The sequence below is a fragment of the Diplotaxodon limnothrissa genome, linkage group LG23 (genome assembly GCF_057381915.1).
Source record: "Diplotaxodon limnothrissa isolate DT_005_m linkage group LG23, D_limnothrissa_male_GT1.1, whole genome shotgun sequence".
NCBI lineage: Eukaryota > Metazoa > Chordata > Actinopteri > Cichliformes > Cichlidae > Diplotaxodon > Diplotaxodon limnothrissa.
Window position 1 is genome coordinate 9681591 of NC_140617.1, and position 19842 is coordinate 9701432.

General features: G+C 38.2%; 1 protein-coding gene across 2 annotated transcripts in view; it reads left to right on the forward strand.

Annotated features, from left to right (window-relative positions):
* The first annotated feature begins 11413 nt into the window (after positions 1 to 11413).
* The window catches only part of LOC146607546 (cyclin-dependent kinase-like 5), a 56392-nt gene continuing 47963 nt past the window's right edge, over positions 11414 to 19842 (forward strand). Inside the window, exons 1-3 of one of the 2 annotated variants that reach the window (XM_085347131.1) lie at positions 11414 to 11533; positions 13510 to 13731; positions 15674 to 15708. In XM_085347131.1, coding sequence (XP_085203257.1) covers positions 13668 to 13731; positions 15674 to 15708 — 99 coding nt within the window. In that variant the 5' untranslated portion in view covers positions 11414 to 11533; positions 13510 to 13667. Of the gene's footprint in view, positions 11534 to 12221; positions 12845 to 13509; positions 13732 to 15673; positions 15709 to 19842 lie in introns of those variants that run through there. The other variant, XM_085347132.1, reaches the window with a different exon arrangement.

A 19842-nucleotide genomic window follows, 5' to 3' on the forward strand; every position in this document is an offset into this window, starting at 1 on the left:
CTCTTTACAGGGTCTTTCTCCTGTGTCCCCCAGCTGTGCTTCAAAACTGAAAAACTGTAAACATGTAAGAAAACGCCTCGAATAAACAATGTAAGATAAGTGGTCTGGTCTTTAAATACGTAAGGCCAAAACTACAGAACAGAAAATAGTAAAAAGAAAAATAATTAATGCAAAATGCTAAATTCGTATTATAATATAATATAATATAATATAATATAATATAATATAATATAATATAATATAATATCATGAAAAGCAGTAAGTACATTTGGAGCAGAACTAAAGCCCTGTCCTAAATAAAAACTGTTTATGTTAGTGAAACTGTAAAGTGGTTGTGGTTTGTTCTCACTTAAAGTGGGTAGTAATGCGTCATCACAGAAAAATAGCGTATGACTTACGGTCACTGTCCCGTCTTCACTGTTTTTCCCCCGCCCACACATTTTTTAAAAAAAATTTTTCCTCATTAACTTCAGATCAGGAGTGTCAAGATATTTTTTTTCTTCATCTTTAAAAAAAGAAAAAAAAATCCTTAATTTAAGTGTAAAGAAGTATATTCTGATAGACTTCATCTAAGCCACATCCAAGACTTTCTTAAAAACAGCTAACCCCATCAAAGGGTTTTATTTCTTTTCATATTAATTTTCTAATTAGATGAGAGATCCGGTTACAAAGCTGGCGACAAAACAGCCTGAAGTGTTTTCAACATCATTCCTCATCATTCCCAAATTCATTGAATTTTCTGTTATTACATGTATATTACACACGTAACAGGCAAAATGCTTTGGTTTCCTGTCTTTATCTGGATTCACTACAGCAGGAATTATCACAGTGGAAAACAGTGGTGCTATGGGACAAAACACATTCAAATTAACTGTTTTTTATGCTGAAATATTCATAATATAATGAGTGTCTGGTAAAATATGATGGTTTTATACCTAAAAAAATAACCCTAATATAGTATGGATGCACTGGTATTGTAGTATCTGGTCATACTGACTTTGTTAAATGATAATAACATGCATTTGCCATATTAGTGGTGGATATTACTCAATTTTCCTTCTAGACGCAAGCTTGGACACTTAGCACCCATCTTGACTTATTTGGGCCTCTATCTTTAGCATTAACTAAATTAAATTGATGTCACTGGAACCACCAGTCAAATCAGATAAAAACACTTCTAGTCTGTTTATATTGTTGCAGAATCACAAATTTAAAGTTCAGGATCCCTATTTTGCTCTCTGTTCCACATGTGGCTGTTCCACATCAATTTAAGTTGGCTAAATGTATGAGAGCTTAAAACATTTTAAGCATTTTGACTTAAGAGTCCCATTAGTTAAAATTAGCCTTTAACACTCGTAGTTTTTAGCTTGTAAGGCTTCCCTTTTCCAAATGTTCTTAAACATACACACCAAAATTTAGCTTGTAATCGCTGTAATAGAAATTTGTTTTAAATTCCACTTAAGTGGTGCAACTGCTGAGGTTGTGGTTGTTTGTTTTCACTTGCTCTGAATTTTCTTTTCCAATATAGACAGGAAGTGTGGAGCAAAATGTTGTACGATATCGCTCCACTTTCTCAGTGTTTACTGAAATAAAACATTTTCAAATAAAGTTGTATTAAAAAAATGTTTCTATCCATAAATATAAATGTCAAGTATTGTAAAAAGAATTGTGGAGACCGAAGCAAATTCCTGTTTGCAGTGACCAAACAGAGCAAATACTGAAAAGTGTCAATCATTTGTGAAAGAATTATAGAGTACATGTTCCTTTTTAATAACAAAAAAAAAAATAACGCTGGGGGGGGGGGGGGTGGTTGTCATTTGATAAAAATAAAAAGTGTCTCTAATACCAGGAATCCTTCCATTTTCGGCTCAGTTCTTTGTAGGAAAGAAGTTGTTTGTGACACAGAAAATTATAGAAGTTTCACATCCTTATTTGTCACTGGTGAAATGGTGCTGTTTGCCTCAGATGTGCAGAGGGCACCTGTTATAGTAGTTACACCAACAGTGGCCTCACAGCTGTTTAACTTTGCAGAACAGCCACTCAGTGTCCAAGTATCAAACAACATAATAACTAGAGCTCATAATAAATTGATTCAAACATTATCTTGAAAGCTCTGGAATGGGGGGGGTGGGGGTGGAGAAAGGTTAAAACCCAGGACAGGACAGGTCACCATTACATCCCAAGACTAACATGGAGAGACACAAAACCAACCGATTTAGAATTACCATTTAACCCAGTAAGGATGTTTTTGTGGGAGGAAATTGAAGTACCCAAATAGAAAATGGAAACTCCCAAGATTTACTCTCATAATGTGAAAACATAAATATTCCTTTTGCACATAATTCATTCCATTTAAGCTCTCACCAGACCCTATTAGATCACAAGATTTTTATACTGCACCCATGCAAAGTTTTACCTTATTTTTGATTTTCCAGTAAGGTGCAGCTCTCTCTGTATTTGTCCAGTTAATGAAAAAAAAAGGAAAAGTTAGACTCTATCAATGATTTGTGGTTCCATAATTTGATGATCCTGCATTTAAGAACACCTTACCGCTACATTGGTAATTATGTGTGTTTTTCAAATTTACCTTCACTTTTCCTCCAAGCAGACAAACTCAAGTTTAAACTATAATTTATCTGGTTTGAAAGGGTTCTTTAAGGGTTCAAACACATGTAAGTCAAGTCAAGAATTAAGTCTATGTTACCTTATTTGAAATCTTTATTTTCTTTTATACTGTAGGTTAACAAAATCATGTGTTATATAAGAGTAATCCATGTTCATATTTCCATTGAAAGGTTGCACATTTTTTGTGCAATTTAATACATTTTAGTGGGTTTTCATTCTCCTTTATAATCAATGTTGTACCCAAGAGGGTTAAACTTGATTCAGTCGGGATTAAAAAAAACTGCACTGGGAGCGATCGTGTTGGTTGATCTGATGTGGTGTGCACATTTAAAACTGCTCAACTGATTTATTTGCTACGGGGAAATAACTGCCCAATGCAGGCATGCGCACTGTCTTTGACGTAATAAATACAGGAATTACTCAAACAATAATGAATAATTTCCATGGTTAATATGGACTTAGTTCTCACTGGCTGGGGGAGAAAACCACCTTTTATGACAAAAGAATTTTAAAGGGTGTGGTTTGCTGATTGAAAAGATCTGATGCAAAGAGAAAGGTGAGGTTTTTAAACTCCACCTTGTTTTTGCAGGTTCTGTGTGAATACAGGTATGGGCAGGCGCAGATCTAATCTATGCAATACAGACAGTGTTCCTACTTCAGTGTTACACCTTTAGCAGAAGAGATGAGGCTTTATTCTGTGGTGTAGTAATGTATATTACATCACCGAGACTCCATTGTGTAATATAATTTTCCAAAACCTGGTACTTCCCAGCCACTTCTTCAAAATTATAGTCAAGGACTTCTTGTTCACCTCTTCAAACTTTAAACTTCATAGTGTTTAGTTTTTAATGTTTAGCTTCTTTTTAATGATTTTTATAAAAGGGTTTGGAAGTTCTGAGGTATTGCAGTATAACTGCGACCCTTTCCCGGTCTCAGTCGTCATTGTCATGCCTCTGGGATTTCCTGATAGGATCTTGACTTCATATCTTAGATGCTAAGTTTATCTATCTCAGTCGTGGTTTATGTTTGGTGTTTTGTTAATGTTCCAGTGTTTTAGTTTTCATTTCCTGTTTTCTTTGATTTGTGAGACTTTGTTTCCTGTTTAATTTCACAATGAGCTTCAGTTTTATGACACTAGTTTCTTGGTGTTTTTTTTCTTCTGGTTTCTAGTGATTAACACAGTTTTGTGGATGAGTTTTGGTTTGCATCATCTAACTGTACTCAGTGTTTCTGTTTGTGCCCTCTTCTGTTTTTACACCTCGGGCTGTATGTGTTTCCTTGTCTCTTACATTTGGTTTATTGTTGGTATTCCTGCCTCCTTTAGTTATTTCCTGTGGTACTTTGATGGTTTTGTTTTCTTTGTGTATAACTGCGGTTTCCTTGCTGAGTCATCTATGAATGTTTCTTCTGTGCACCCTTTCTTTTGTACATTACTGCTTTCTTCACATTTTTCTTTTTACATTTTTCTTAATTTTGAACCTATGTTATGACAGCATATTTTAAAGCCTTACTCTTTGATTCATTCTAAGGTTTTTCCTTTTATTCCACTGACTAAACTGTTTTTTTTTTCACAGTTAGTCTTAGTTTGAGTAACACCTTTGATTTGAAATAGGAAGTTTGGGCTTAGCCAAACTGTGTTTACAAAACAGCCAACAACACATGGGTATAGTTTATGGTAGGCATGGTAGGAATATGTTCCCACCACCACTAATTTGATCTTAATGGCATATGTTTAAATAAAATACTGTACACTGGCAGGGGAATGTCCAGGGGTGGAGGGAAATATAACCACACCCACCCCAGGTGCCCCCTGTCAAGTTGTCTTTTGCGATATTATTTATTTGATTTTTTTCAGTTTGTGTGCTTAAATATATGACTTTACAGGATAGCTTTTTTCAGATTTGAACTAACCAATAATCTGAGTTTTTGATGTATCTGTCTCAAATCACAGATCCGGATTCATTTTTATAGAGAGGGCTGTGAAAATTTCAAGCTTTTATCTTGAAGTATTTTTTGGGGGGGTCTTTTTCTGGCTTTATTGGATAGGTACAGTGAAGACTGACAGGAAAGCAGAGGGAGAGAGAGGGGAAGACATGCAGCAAAGGGTTGCGGGTCGGACTCAAACCGGGCTGGCCGCTTTCAGCCATATGACATATGGTCGCCCGCTCATCCCACTGAGTTAAACTGGCACACTCGGCTTTTATCTTTGGTAGTTTCTGGGATATTCATGTCAAACGTTGTCTCTGAAAATCTGGAATACAAAAACTACCACAGACTGTCCAGGATCTCGGTGATGCCATGATGCTATGCTCAAAAAAATAATTAATTGGATGAAGGTAATTTTATCTTGCCACTTATATTCCATCTAAACAAATCATGTTATATTAATCCATATTGGTTGTGTTGTGTCAACACGATATATGTGTGTAGGTTTAACATAATATTAACATTAACATTCAATAACCTCAGTGATTTTCCTGTGGTTTGACATCTAATGTGATCTTGTGAATTTCGTGAGTCGACTCAAAAAATGAAATTGGGTGGTTGTTACATGCACAAGATCCAAACTTGTAATTTGAACTAAATAATTCCATGTTTCTATGGTGAACGTACTTAAATCATGTAGCATCTGCATGAAATCCAGCAACTTAATTTGTTCTTGTTGAGATGACATGATACAATCCAGTAAGAGTGGCTGGATCCAGGCAACTAACCACTCTTACTGGATTGTATGATGTCATCTCAACAAGAACAAATTAAGTTGCTGGATTTCATGCAGATGCTACATGATTTAATTACGTTCACCATAGAAACATGGAATTATTTAGTTCAAATTACAAGTTTGGATCTTGTGCATGTAACAACCACCCAATTTCATTTTTTTTGAGTGTACGGCCTGAGAAGAGATCCTCTAAGAAACTATCGACTGCCTTGTAAGGAGCATGCACAGACATTACAGGAGTGCATATAAGCACATTGCTGAGCCACATTAAAAAATAAGTCTGTGTTTTCCATTTTATTGAATCTAGGCCTGAAAAGCTTGATGATTTAGGTTTTCAAATGTTTCTCAACAATCCAATTTAGATTTTCACCTGAAATATTTCATTCATCAGGCTGTATAAATTCAATTTTCTCCTAATTTTTTGCAGCTGTGTATTTCACTCATCCGGCACCCTTAATATTTCTAATTTCACTGCCCTCACACATTTCAAGTTTATTATTATTCGCTCTTTACCAATATTGTCTCTCCTCTGTATTACTAGCTATGAGCCGGCTATTTTGGAAATAGATCTGAGTCTTGTTAACTGGTTTGTAATGAACATCAGGCTGACATATTAATGGATTTTATGGCTGCAGCAACTGCTGCAAGGAGCATAGTTTTATTATCCCTGTAAATACAAGTTAGAAAGTGGTGCCTCCTGCATTGATTAAGATCAGAATCAGAATCAGAATACTTTATTGATCCCTGGGGGAAATTATTTTTTGTTACAGTGCTCCATTTTAAACCAACATTAAGACAAGACAGACAATACGCTAACTAAGAATAGTACAATATATACATATATATACATACATACATACATAAGTCACTTATAAATAAATATTTGGAAAAGAAACACGTGTAGTTGTAGCAGCAAACAGTGTGTTAAGTGGATGCGTTGTACAGGGAGATGGCCACAGGCAGGAATGATTTCCTGTGTCGTTCAGTGGTGCTTTTCGGTAATCTCAGTCTCTCACTGAACGAGCTCCTGTGACTGACCAACATGTCATGGAGTGGGTGGGAGGTGTTATCCAACATTGTCTTTATCTTGGACAGCATCCGCCTCTCCGACACAAGATGGTGATGGCAGTCGTGATTATGGATTAAATAATGACTGTAACTGTATTAATATTTCAGCAAGTGTAAAATTATAGCTAATAACACAGACAATTAGGTCTCATCAAATAAGATTTACCCAATTAAATAAACTATAACATATTCCACATCACTTTACTCCACTAGGTATGTACTTTCCACTTTCTCTGCATCATGTTTAGGGTCAGTCTGCTTGTCTGTCTTTTGAGTTGTTTCCTGTTTTACTTGGTAGTTGTGACAGTCTTCATTTGGACTTCCTGACAGATTCATGTTTTATTTTCCACTTTTTATTTCTCACTTTTCCACATTGCTTCCTTTCTTCATTTTTTCCTTGGCTCTTGTGTTCCTTGGGATCACTTTTGGATCACTATATTACATTCACAGACTCTGCTTCACATAGGCAGCAGTTTTGTTGACTGGAGAGTATGTTAGTTTAAAAAATAACTTTATTTATCCGTAAATTTAAGAATAACTGGCTGAAGGCCTAAGCTTGTTTTTCTTTTACTTTCCATTCTGAAGTGAGGACAAATTGTTTAGAGTCCTCCACAGTTTGTATACTCCAGCAGTGTGCTGCACCTCTTTTATAATTTGAAGGAAAAAACACTTTTCCAAAAGTTAAATCTGAGAAACCTTGATTAGAGTTCCTCTATCAAGCCACTTCTTTTCTCAAGGTGCATTTTGGAACGCAGATATCCTTCAACATGGTGTCCTGAGAGTGATTTCTATGTCGAGGGAAGGATGAGGACAGAGGAGATGAATAGGCACAAGTTTGAGAAATGATAAAAAGCTTTCTGTGTCCTTTCCCTGGTTACACTCTTGATTCACAGTTGGTTTGAAGTTGGAAAAATAAACCTTGATACACTAAATCATAATTTCGAGGCTGATTCCTTTCAAGGACATCCTTGAAGGAGATGATGACCATGTTGATGGCAAACTTTACCTCTAAGCCTCCCAGTTAACTCACATCATGACAAACTGAAGAAAACCTGATGAGCTCAGTCATTATTGACTTCTGGATTGTTTAGAGGGATCGGCTAACATATTTGGAAACTGCATTTCAATTCAGTTCCGTTTTATTTATATAGCACCAAATCACAACAACAGTCCCCTCAAGGTGCTTTAAAAAAGAAAATCTAAAGTGAAAAAAATGGAAAGTTAGTCAATGAATAATCAAATTTAACAAAATAAATGACATTAGATATCAATTAATCACTAATTAAAATGACTTTTTATTAACGGACTATGTGTTTAAATGCAGGTGAAATCTCAAAGTACACACACATGCTTTCTTTAAGACCACAGTACAGCCTGGATTCATTCAGTTTCAGGACAATCCTGTCGGTGGCAGCATTGGTCAGCACAAACACTCAAAAAGTTATGCAGCAGGTTTTGAATGAAAATAGGCAGGAAGGGGAAAAACAAGTTGCTTTCTGCACACTAAAAATTAATTTGGAATTAATCTAGTAAGCTGTATCTGAAATGTTGCACACAAAGCATGATGGCTGCTCATTGTTAACATGTGCAGTGATAAGGTTTTACAGCCCCGTGGGTATTCAGCTGACATTAATAAGACAGGAATGCTCTCTGAGTGTTACAATCACCTGGAAAATAAATAATTTACTCAATAAAATTAATGTGTGTACAGTTGTTGTTTTGCCTGTATCTGTATGAGTGAACTTTGTCTTAATGGGGCACCTTACGTTTCTGTGCATATGTTTTTCCTCAGGGAGGGTGCAAACTGTCTTTGTGTCCTCAAAGGGCGAGTTTTAAACAGTCTTTGTAAATGACAAGAAACCCCACATCAAGCAACCTGCTGCTTTATGAGAGTGGAAGGCAGAAGCTATCTGCCCTCCTTTAGCTCCAGCTCCTCAGGTTTAAGAGACAAACACCAACTCTACTTTTAAGGTCAGGGTTTAAACTTTCCATTGTGATAAAGCTTACAGTCAGAGCTGGATCAGGTGACCCTGAGACCTCCTTTGGATAGATCAAATTCAAATTCAGACCCTTGTAGCTGTTGACGGGTCTCTGAATTGAGGGATAGAGCAGAAAGAAAAGCAGCATTTCTGGGCATTTATACTCCTATCAGATTAATGTACAGTACTGCGCAAAAGTCTTGAGTCACTCTTTATTTCTTCATATGTTGTTCAGTTATCTAGACTTTCTTGTCATTTTTAAAGCAATAGTTCGCCAAGCTTTCTAAAGGTCTTTGAAAGTTTGTCTTTGGACATTGGCTTTCTCACTCGTTTTCAATCCAGTCCTTTTACCTGACCATTTTCAGAGGATTTGTTTGTTTGTTTGTTTGTTTTTTGTTAAGTCACTTAATACATATCTATGAATCATTCACACACACATAAAGCCCCCCAACTCAAGGGAGGGAGCAGTTTTGTGTCTATACATAACAGAAAACTTACCAAAGAACCAATTTTAAGTTAGATATTAATTTCTTTAGCTAAATCAATGAGAAATGTCAAAAATAGCACATTTTGACAGGAATACGATAGCAGTTTTCCCAAACAACTCTTAGCTGAAAACTTGGCATATCCTGGTAGGGTGTGCAGTGCCTCCTTAAAAGTTTAATGAAACTGGAAAGGTGGAGGACAAAAAGAAGACGTGGCAGATCTAGAAAAAACAAACAAACAACAATCTACAGCAGATGAACATTATCTGGAAGTCACGTCGTTAAGAAATAGCAAAATAAATCCAGCAAAGACCTGACACAGGACCTGAGAGATGCACCTGGCAGTTATCTGCATCTAGCCTGGGCCTCAACATCTTTGAAGCAGTGAGTGATCATCTCAGCAGAGAACAGAACCTAACACAGTGAACATTCATAGAAGAGTGATGAAATGTCCTTTGAGAAGCCTGCAGACTACTTAAAGAAGTTACAAGAAAGCTTGTCTAAGAGAGTTTAGGCTGGGAAGTAAAGGTGGTTGTACCAAATTTTAACTTTCAAGAAACTCTGTATTGGCCTCATATTCTATATTTCCATGTATGTTTGCAGATATTTCAAGAAATTGCTGCACCTATTTCCAGTTTTCCTAAAGAAATATGAAGAAATGCAAGATGGATCAAGGCTTTCAGACTACTGTGTCTCCTGTGGTGATGCCTTTGGAAATAATAGCGTACCATATTTTTCGGACTATAAGGCGCACTTAAAATTCTTAGATTTTCTCAAAAATCGACAGTGCACCTTATAATCCGGTGCGCCTTATGTATGAATTCTGGTTGTGCTTACTGACCTCGGACCGATTTTACGTGGTACATGAGAAATCTGTGAAAAAATGTTTTAGTATGACTTTGGTAAGCTACAAAGCTGCACCGCTTGATGGATTGTCGGAGCATTATCCGGGTCCAAACTCCGCTTCAGGTCCCAAAGTCAAACGAGCACTGCAGCATCAATGAGAGTAAAAAACTGTCTAAATTCTTTTATCTTTAATAAAATCATCAGCGTTGCTGCTTTACCAGGTGTAACAATTACGTTTAACATCCAGGCATCTATGAAAACTGAATTTATTAAATTTAACTGAGTTAGAAGTTAGTAGGAAGTTAGCTCGCTAGTTTCCACCTAAACATGATATAGCATGTTCTGACTGAGAGATTTCTGAAAAAATTAAAACAGACAGCTCTGCTTTTACTTCCAACATAAATGAAGACTGAAAACTAAACAGCAGTGACGTTTGTAGGGTTACTGAAGTTGGACTAGCTGGTATATAATGATGTGCTATCTGATCGCTAGCGACATAGCTATGTTAGCATAACATAAACACAGTAAAGCTGGAGGATGAATGCTAACTTTTTTCAATTAGATAAAAGTTAACGTGAGGGTTCCCTATGGTTAGGGACAAATGCAATCGCATGGCAGGATGCTGTAAACGGACCAAACGTCAGTCAGGAGAACAACTGAGATAATCTATCCACAATAAGAGGTTGGTCATTAATATATTGCAACAACATTGGAATAGAGTACCTGCTGGAGAATTTAACATTAATGAATCAATGGTACGGAAGTGGAGGAAGCAAGAACAATGAGTTGAGTAAAGTTTGACTTATCTGACTGTTTTGTTTCGCTTAATGCGCCTTATAATCCGGTGCGCCTTATGGTCCGAAAAATACAATACCTGTAAAGTACCTTTGCTGCAGATTCTGTTGACAGGCTTTATAATGAATCTTGAATCGTGAATCTTTTCCTTTCCACATCCTATCATTTTAACTAAGAATGTGTTCTTCATGACTTTACCGATTAAATAAGTAATTAAATTAATAAGTTCTACTGGCTCACTGCACCACCTAGTGGTGAAAATTGGCATTGCAAAAAGTGCAGCCCAGCCTGTGTTTAGCTACAGTGGATTTCTCTTGAAAACAATGCACACGATTTGGATATAAAGTCACAGCAGTTTCTTCACATTCCACTCTAAGTTTTGAGACTGCAGCTGGGAGTCTCAATTTATGGCTCATTCACTCCCTGATGCATTTATATCCCACTATTACACACCATTAACGTGTACTTACTCTCTCTTGTAGTTTGTTTTGTCCAGTTTTTACCCTTACCCTTAAGCAAGGCACTTACTCCTCTCTAATGTAGCTTGTGTATACACCTTACATCAGAACATCCTTAAAAGGCAATCTTTCTGCCTCTTTATGTACTTTGGAGTGGCCTTTAGCTAAATTATGTTGTCATATTTGAACGCGGGGTGTGATTTGCCAGAATTATGTAATTGAGAAATTAGAACAATAATATCCCACCTTCATACCAAACACCCTCAGACCGCAACACAGTTTTCAGCAACCCTCCCCTCGCCCCCCCTCTCCCCGGAAGCCATCTGTGCTGTAATTGGCTGAAACTAAGGGGGAGTTGGAATAAACAACAGTTCCGAGCATTTTCATTGGCCGCTGTCACGTCGCTCGAACTGTTGCCTGGCGATGGGCTCGGAGCTTGTCAACCGCACGATCCAGTTACTGTAGCTGCCTGCTGCAATGAAAATAACGTCGTTGGTGGGTGGATATATTTATATGGGCCTGTTTCCATCGTTTTTCCCCAAAAACAGTGACTGAGTGAGTAGTTTTTTTTTATCTTTACTTGGGTAACACTTAACCTGCGAGGGTGACTCGGATCTCTTATGTGTTAAGGCAGGCGGGAGGTTTGTTATGCATGTTTTCTGAATCAGCTGGTTCAACAACAACTAGGGAAAAAAACTGTTAATTTCTGTTAAGTTGGCTTCATATGTTTGACTTGTTGGGTTTGCTGTTGCTCTGCATTAAAAATGTGGGCGCTACAGTCAGTCTGTGGGCAGTCATAGCTCCCTGTCTCTCTCACACACGCACACGCATACATATGTGCATATATACACAATTAGATACACAGGCTACAGTTAAAAATGATGATTTGTGACAGCTACATTTCACCTTTGTAGCTGTTAAGAATGTGAGAGACTTGTTATAAGAAGCAACACCACAAATGCAGGTGAGATTTTTACATAAACAGCAGTAAATTTCTTTTCCTTTTTTCAACCATAATTTTATCTTAAATTTAAACTTGTGTCTATTGTTGTTTGCGTAATTGTGTGCAATTAACCCAAAAAAATCATGTTACTCTAAACCTGAGTGACGTTGTTAGATGGATCCCTTTGTTGTTGTTGTTGTTGTTGTTGTTTTTTCTACAAATTTCCACCACTTTGTCAAATTTTAATCATCAGAAAGACACAATTCTGCATAAATACTAGTGCACTGATCATATGAAGAGATTTTGGAGGTTCTGCATTTTCAATTCCACGCACCACGCATGAGTCATGCTGTTGATAGAGACAAAATATACGATCTACAGCCATGCACTGTGCATTCCTGATCATATTATCCTTCCAGGAGTGGGCCTGGTGGGTTAGTTGGCAAAAATCTGCTTGGGAAAAACAATAGGCTTGCATGCCACCTCATGTAGGCTGCAAGCTGAAATGGACCAAAGGAAGCACAGAAACACACTCATGAGTGAAAAATAAAAGGCATTTTCTGCGAGGTGAAAAGTGTTTGAGTTTAGCCTACAGTTGAGGGTTTGCTGCTGAGTAAGATAAGGGAGTAACAGACCACACAGCGATATTTGGTGTTCAGGGAGACTCAGTTTATTTTGGTGCCGAGGTTTTTGCATAGTGATGAGCAGCTCCTGTGCCCACAGCTCTGTAGGAGATTGCAAGTGTGTGTGTGAGTGTGTGTGTAGGCTACACAAGTCCTTGAGCTTTCCAGCTAGGAGAAGATGAAATGGAGAAAGTGGTATCTGGAGTCTTATCTGATTCAATAAAGAGTGTGTGGATACCAGAGGAAATCCTTTGATCACGTTCAAAATGCGTGCGGTGCCCTTTCACTCTCTCTAAACAGGTAGGAATTTACTATTTTCACCATCATTTTCATCAGGTTCTGTAAACTATAATATGGAACCTTTTTATTTACTTAATTTATACTGACGAGACAGTCCACTGATTTCACACATTCGCGTCTATTCGCTCGGTATGTGGAGCCTGCACAGGCTGTTAATACCCTTGTGCAGTGTCTTCTGTGGCTCTAGAGGAGCTTCGTCAAGTCTTGAGAAAATAACCCTTGTGATATGATCAGGGTTATCTTTAGTAAAGCTGAAGATATCAATTAGCTGGGAGAAAGCCTGTGTTTTAAAACTGTGGGCATGGAGATCGAGAAATGAGGGCGTGCAGGCAAAGGAGGACGAGTGATAGATTGTATTAAACTGCTTTCTGGGAATTGGATCCTGCTTTTTTATTTTAATAGGGACCAAAAGTTGGGACATTTCAGCCCCTTCTTCACCCATTTTGATTATTGTTCTTTCTAGTCACCCTTTCTAAACTCCTCCAGCTTAATAAAAGGGACCTATACAAAGCAGGAATCACCCTTTAACTAAAGGATTGCTAGTTTTGTGACACAGATTCATTTTTTCTCAAGCTTTCGTGAATTCAGTATCGGTAGATTTTCTTTTAACTCTGAGCTAAGAGGGCTCTTTATCTATTTTGATTTGGTGCATTGTTTTCCTGCAGGTGAAGACGAGGCACTGACGGAGGCATGTGACGGATATTATGGCTTACAGCAGGCGTTCGCCTCTCAGGAGCCGACAGCTGGCCGACTCATGCAGTCCTGTAGCCGGGGCCCCCGAGCCTGAGCTCCACCCACCTCACACAGCATACCTTTTGACTTCATGAAGATCCCTGACCTTGGTGATGTAATGAATAAATTTGAAGTCCTTGGGATTGTGGGTGAAGGTAAGTGCGGTCATTTACTTGCTGAAAAGCCTGTTTTGTGCGATTGTTTTTCAGTCTGCAGTAGATAGTAAGAACTAGTCCAGTCCAGCCTTTCATGCACACTTGCATGGCTTTTTAGTGAGCCATCGGTTGATTGTTTTTAACCAATTTGCCTGCAGAACAAGCCCATTAAAAGCCTGACCTTTACAGCTTATTAAGGTCAAGGGCGTCTGTTTTATATTTATTTATCCAAAAGAATTTAAATGTGACAAACTGAAGCTAGATGCTTTAATGTGATTCATACTTTCATGTTCTTATTGGATAAATGAAGTGGTGGTTTGGGGATTTCTTTTGCTTTATTGTAGTAAATATCAGCAGGGCATGGCTGTGTGATAGTTAAATTCCCCTGAAATGCTTCTCCTGGCTTTTGTTTTGCCTTGAGCTACTTGGTTGATAGAAAGTGGCAGTAGCCCTGAAGGGAGGCCACCCACACGTCCTAGTTTTTACACCCTTACTCTTCTACTCCCACGTCTTAGAAGTTTTATAATGCGTGGCAGAAAGACGCGGGGAAATCTCGAGCTGGATTTTAAAAGCTGCGTGCCTGTCCGATGATGCGCCGGTTGGGAAGGAAGTCAGCACTTTTAGTGTCACATTAAACTGTAAAAGTTGTAGAAATTTTCCTGCTCATCTCCCCGTTTCCTGCCGTAGCACTCATTGCACTGTATGCTCCGCTTGATCCCAGCATCATAGATTTTTCCTCAGTGATCTTGAGGTCAGTCAGTTTTGTTAATGATTTAGTACTAAGTGCTAAGTGCATGCAGCTCACCCCAGCAATTAAAAATACACTGAATTATGTGCAGTTATCTCCAGCTCTTCACTGAAGGACGGAAATGAACGGGAGAAATTATTTTCCATCTTTTAATACTTCAGGCACGTTTTGCAGCTTTTTGTGCACTAATTTAGTAGGAATGGGGTAAGAGATGTGGCTAATGTGTCCCTGCTTTACTAATGACATACAAAATGTCCTAAATTGTCATGAAACCAGGCTGCATACACCAAAAAAATCCTGTCCAGTTTGGTTTCTTGTTAGTCAGTGGATTTTTCACTGGTGGCGGTCATGCTTGCTGGAACCGCTGGAAGTACATGTGAAGATTAAAGCCAAACTAAGATGCTGAAGGTGGCTGATTTAGTGAAAATAAACAAGAGTTTAATTAAGGATGCTGTTGTGTATGGTTATGGTGGTTATGCTATGTGCACAGCACATCCTCAGTCCAACATATAGCTTGATGTGTTATTACACGTTTCTTACTCACCACTGTCTTCTGGGTGGCGCGTACCCAAGATAATTACACGTTCAAGAGGTGAAATTGAGTCTTGGATTATATTAATAATAATAAAGACACAAGTTAAAATTGTTACAGTTGTATAAATAATACATAGACCCCATAGCTTTAGTCTTTAAAGTGTGTTCGACTGTAGAGCAGATAACTTCTCAGCACTGATGTTCTCGTAAAGGAGCACAGATCCATTCGTCATATGTCTGCTTGGTCCAAGAATTCCTCTCGAACCCTCGGGGGATGCATGTGTGTGACTGCCAGGGTCGATAACATCAGATCTACAGTAGCTTGCCAACACTTGTGTCCTACTTTCTGGACCACCTGTCCTTTTTATAAAGGGGAGGTGGGGGGGGTTAGTTCATGTGTAGTTCATGTGTAGTTCATGCGAACATATAGGAAGCATTCGAAGGGGTTATTTCAAAAGCTTTTCTCTTCTCAGTTGGAGTAATACTCCTTGTTTGTTTATGGCTGTAGATCATGGTGGCATGTTAATTACAGAGTTTCAAGCTGATTTTGTGTTTTATTATTTACTGTTATTGATTCTACTTGAAAGAAAAAGTTACTCTGAATGGATGAATAAACAGTAAAGGACATTAAAGTAATCTTGCTTTTTGCTTCTGTTTCAGGTGCCTATGGTGTTGTTCTGAAGTGCCGACACAAGGTAAGGTTCACATTATTTATGTTTGTAATACACTGTCAATATGAAAAAACGAAGGTTTAAAGGGCAAAAGATTTATGTTTGTCAGCAAAACTCATGAAAAACTAACAGTAAAGCCAGAATGTGCTTATTCCTCTGTGTTGTGGAGCTCTGTTGTTTTCTGTAAAAAACACATAAATGAGTCACGCTGTTGCACTTGGTGACTCGATTGTTCCTTACGGTGAACCGGGGCAGTGTTTTATGGCTCAAGCTAATCTCACATACACTGCTGTAAATACTCACTAGAGCACAAATGTGTATAATTTATGGTCGAACAGTTGCGTTGCTTCTGTTAAAGTAACATTTACAAAAAAGCTACCAGTACTGTGATGATTTCTTTCTTAAGAAGTTAAATATTATACGTGATCTGCTTTAGAAGTGCAATGGGGTAAATAATTATTTGATTTTTGCTCACTTAGAAAGAAATCAACAGTCTCTTGTATTTATGCTAGTTTCATTTTAATGGAGAGATGGAATATTAACCAAAAATTGAGGGAAAAAATACGTTATATAAAAGTTATACATTGATTTGCATGTTGCTGAGGGAAATTAGTATTTGATCCTCAAGCAAAACATGACACAACTTAGTACTTTGGTAGAAAAACTGTTGTTGTTGCACAACGGTGAGAGGTTTCTTGTAGTAGGTCACCAGCTTCCTTCTTTACAGAAACTCTCTAACTCCTTTCAGTTTCTTGGCTGCTGCTTGGAAACATGAAGCTTCAGCTCCCTCCGCATATTTTCTGTAGTGTTGATGTCTGGAGACCAGCTAGGCCACTCCATGACCTTAATGTACTTCTTCTTTAGTTGCCTTGGCAGTATGTTTTGGGTCATTGCCATGCTTAAAGACCCATCCACGACCCATCTTTTTATATGGTTTTAGCTTGTTTTTTTAAAGCATGGTATAACATGATAAAATGGAGCAACAGTGGACATTTTGGGTCATATTTTTGTAACTATATGTTATACTGAAATGAGCGGTATAGCTAATCCAGGGACCTGATTCATACATGTTTGCTCTTGTTTGTGGAGCACCAGCCTTGTCCTTTGAGTGTGGTGGTCAGAGGGTAATGTTGGTTTGCCTGATAAAGAGATAAAGGCTATCTGAATCAGGCCCAGAGAACTTCTGATCTAGATCGTGTTTGTTTTCCAAAGGAGCAAGCACTCCTCACGAACCTGGTCGCACCGTTTTTGTTTAGTGTTGTTGTCGCATTGGGTTACAGTTACAGATGCTCCTGCAGACTGCTGGATAACTGGTTATAGTCCTTTTGTCTCCACTCAGGAGAGCAAGATCTGCTTTGAAGGATAAATTCATTTCTTCCACTACTTAGATTTTTTTATTCACATAAAGGAGACTCTGTTTAAGCAGTTAATTTTTAGGAAAAGAAAAAGGAAATCAAAACAACCACAAAAAAAAAAAAAAATAGCAGACGACCCACACTGCACACAGCCTTGTCATCTCAGTCCATGTGAGGAAGAGGCTGTGCCAGGAATTGACAGCAATCCAGTATGAATAAGAGAGGCTAACTACCTCCTACTTACAGAGATCTGCAAGAAGGAGACAAAAACACTTTCTCAGCCTCTCCTATCAAAATCCTCAGCAGGTTTTTTTTACTTGCTCTACAATTACCATGCATCTGCCTTCATTTTATCATGTTTATTACAGAAGTGATATTACTCTGTTTATCCAGTGGCCTGGTGTCTAATGCCAGGCAGTTAGCTTAAATGTTATAACAAAAATAAAAAGACAACAACACAAAGGGTTGATGTTGAGGGAGGAAAAATAGGAGCGAGGATATAAATATTATTCAAACTGATTGATCACAGGCCGAGGCGTTCGCAAATGCCAATGTCTCCGTTTTCGAACAACAGAACTCACATCAATAAACCGCCGTTAGGTTCGCACCACAGATGGCGGCTGCTGTCTGCAACGCTCTCGGTATTGTCTTCATTTGTGTGAAAACCCGTCAGCGTCAAAATTCAGCAACAAAAGTTTATCAGAACAGGATGAAATAAAGCTCAGCGTCAGCGTACATCTGCCAGGCTGATATGTTGCCTAAGCAGAGACGGAGGAAGTTTTGACAAGGTTTAGGTAGCTCTATCCTAAACCTCATCAGAGCTTTGTTTTTAAAAAAATAATGCTGATTTTGGTATAGTCCTCAGATGTCTGCGTGTACGGCTCTGCTCAGAAGACATTATACCTGAGCGTGATATTCTTCTGTACTCTATATTTTATTTTACACATTGGTTTAATTTGGATTTAATGACACAAACATCAAGCAGAGATGATAATTGTTTAGCTGGTAGAGGAACATTTGGGGGTTAAAGCCTGATTAATCCACGAAGGAGATGGTGGATCTCAACTTAAGCTAAAGGAAAGTGTAGTTGTTGGATGCAATACATGTAGCTTTGTAAGGTAACAATATTCATCTTGCAACATGATACTTACTTACCTCCAGTTTAGCTTTGAAGACACAGATCTGTAGAAACTGTTGACCTAATCAACCAATAATGGCTGAATGCTCGTGATCTCGGAAGATTTTGCCGTTCTAGTGACTCTCAGATACGAGTGCATTGTTCCTCAATGAGACTCATGTTTTTCTGTTCGTGATGCGATAATAGTGCTTTGGGTAAAAATACACACGTGTATATTAACGAGCTACATCACGAAACGCATTTTCATTAGTTGGTAAAGCGTTTTGGGAATGCATTTTTAATTAGATCATTATTTGGTAAAAAATGATTTCTCGAAACAAACGAGCCCCCAGAAGCCTGACATTTTGTCACACATTGCCTGGGCCTTTTGTTGGTTAGAAACTCAGTAATATATGCATTTTTGATGGAATTTCTGCTGGTGACTTTATTGGTTGATGTGTGAAAGCACCGGAGGATAAATGCTCTGGCTGCAGATCAATGTGGACCTGTGCCATCTGGAAAATATTGTATTGTTAGCGTGAATGAACTGGCATGTTTTTTCAAGGGCTAACTCACAGATCTATGCTGCATAATTATGTGTGCATACACACAGAGGCTGGCACAGTGTCAAACACACTCTTCACGCACTCGCACACACACGTGTGTGTAAGCGGAAAAACACATAAGCTTAGCAAGGCTTTGATGATGCTGTGAGGATGGGCAGGGAAGTGCACTGACCAGAGAAAATGGCTGCATTTATATGGCACTGCAGCTGCTCATTCTCACAAAACACATTTATTTCACCAGTGACACGCCCCTTTGTACTTGCACTACCCAGTACATGTATTTAACAGGAATAATTAGATCCAAGAAAGACGTGGGGCCAGATATAGGAGGGATGGAAATAGGGAAACGTGCATTCAGTTTCTACGCAATAATCAGAATGTGTTTGAAAAGGCGACGGATTACAGTGTGTGCACCCGACATTACAGGATCCTCAAGAGTCAGCTGGGCTGGTTGTTGTACAGAGAGGAGGCGGAGGACATAGATAACTGTTTTTTTTTTATTCAGGTGTAATCATTTTATTGTCAGCAGTAGCAGCAGCAAAGGGGTTTTTCGCAGTAGATAAATATATGCGGATGATTTATTATTCTTGCAGAGTTATTCTCCTTAAATATTTATGCAGACACAAACGGGATAAAAGATTTGATCTTAATGCTGAATGTTTGCTTCTCTGGCATTGTTACACGATTGTGATAACTGCGTGCTTCCTCATCATATTAATAACCGTGATTTGTGATCCTTTTGGCGTCTCTTTACGAAAGATTGTTGATCATTTACTTCATTAATGTGTCTTGAACATTATCCTAAACACTGTGTAGGACATTCGAATGACTAGTTGTCATGATCGATTCTGCGGTTTACTCCTACAAGCGCACATGTGCTGAAGTAAACATTGTGTCAGTTATCCTGACATTTGAAAAACCTTTATTAACTCCTTAAAACCAAGTGTATCATATTAAATGGGTTTTTGAGACGTCCTCAACATCACTAGTGGGATTTTTTTAACCTAACCCGATCTTGTTTGTTTAAGATAAACAACCTTTGAGCAATTTTCTTCAGATATTAGCGGTGAGCAAATGCTGACTTCTATGTCAGCAAATGCTGAGCAGGAAGTCTGTTTAC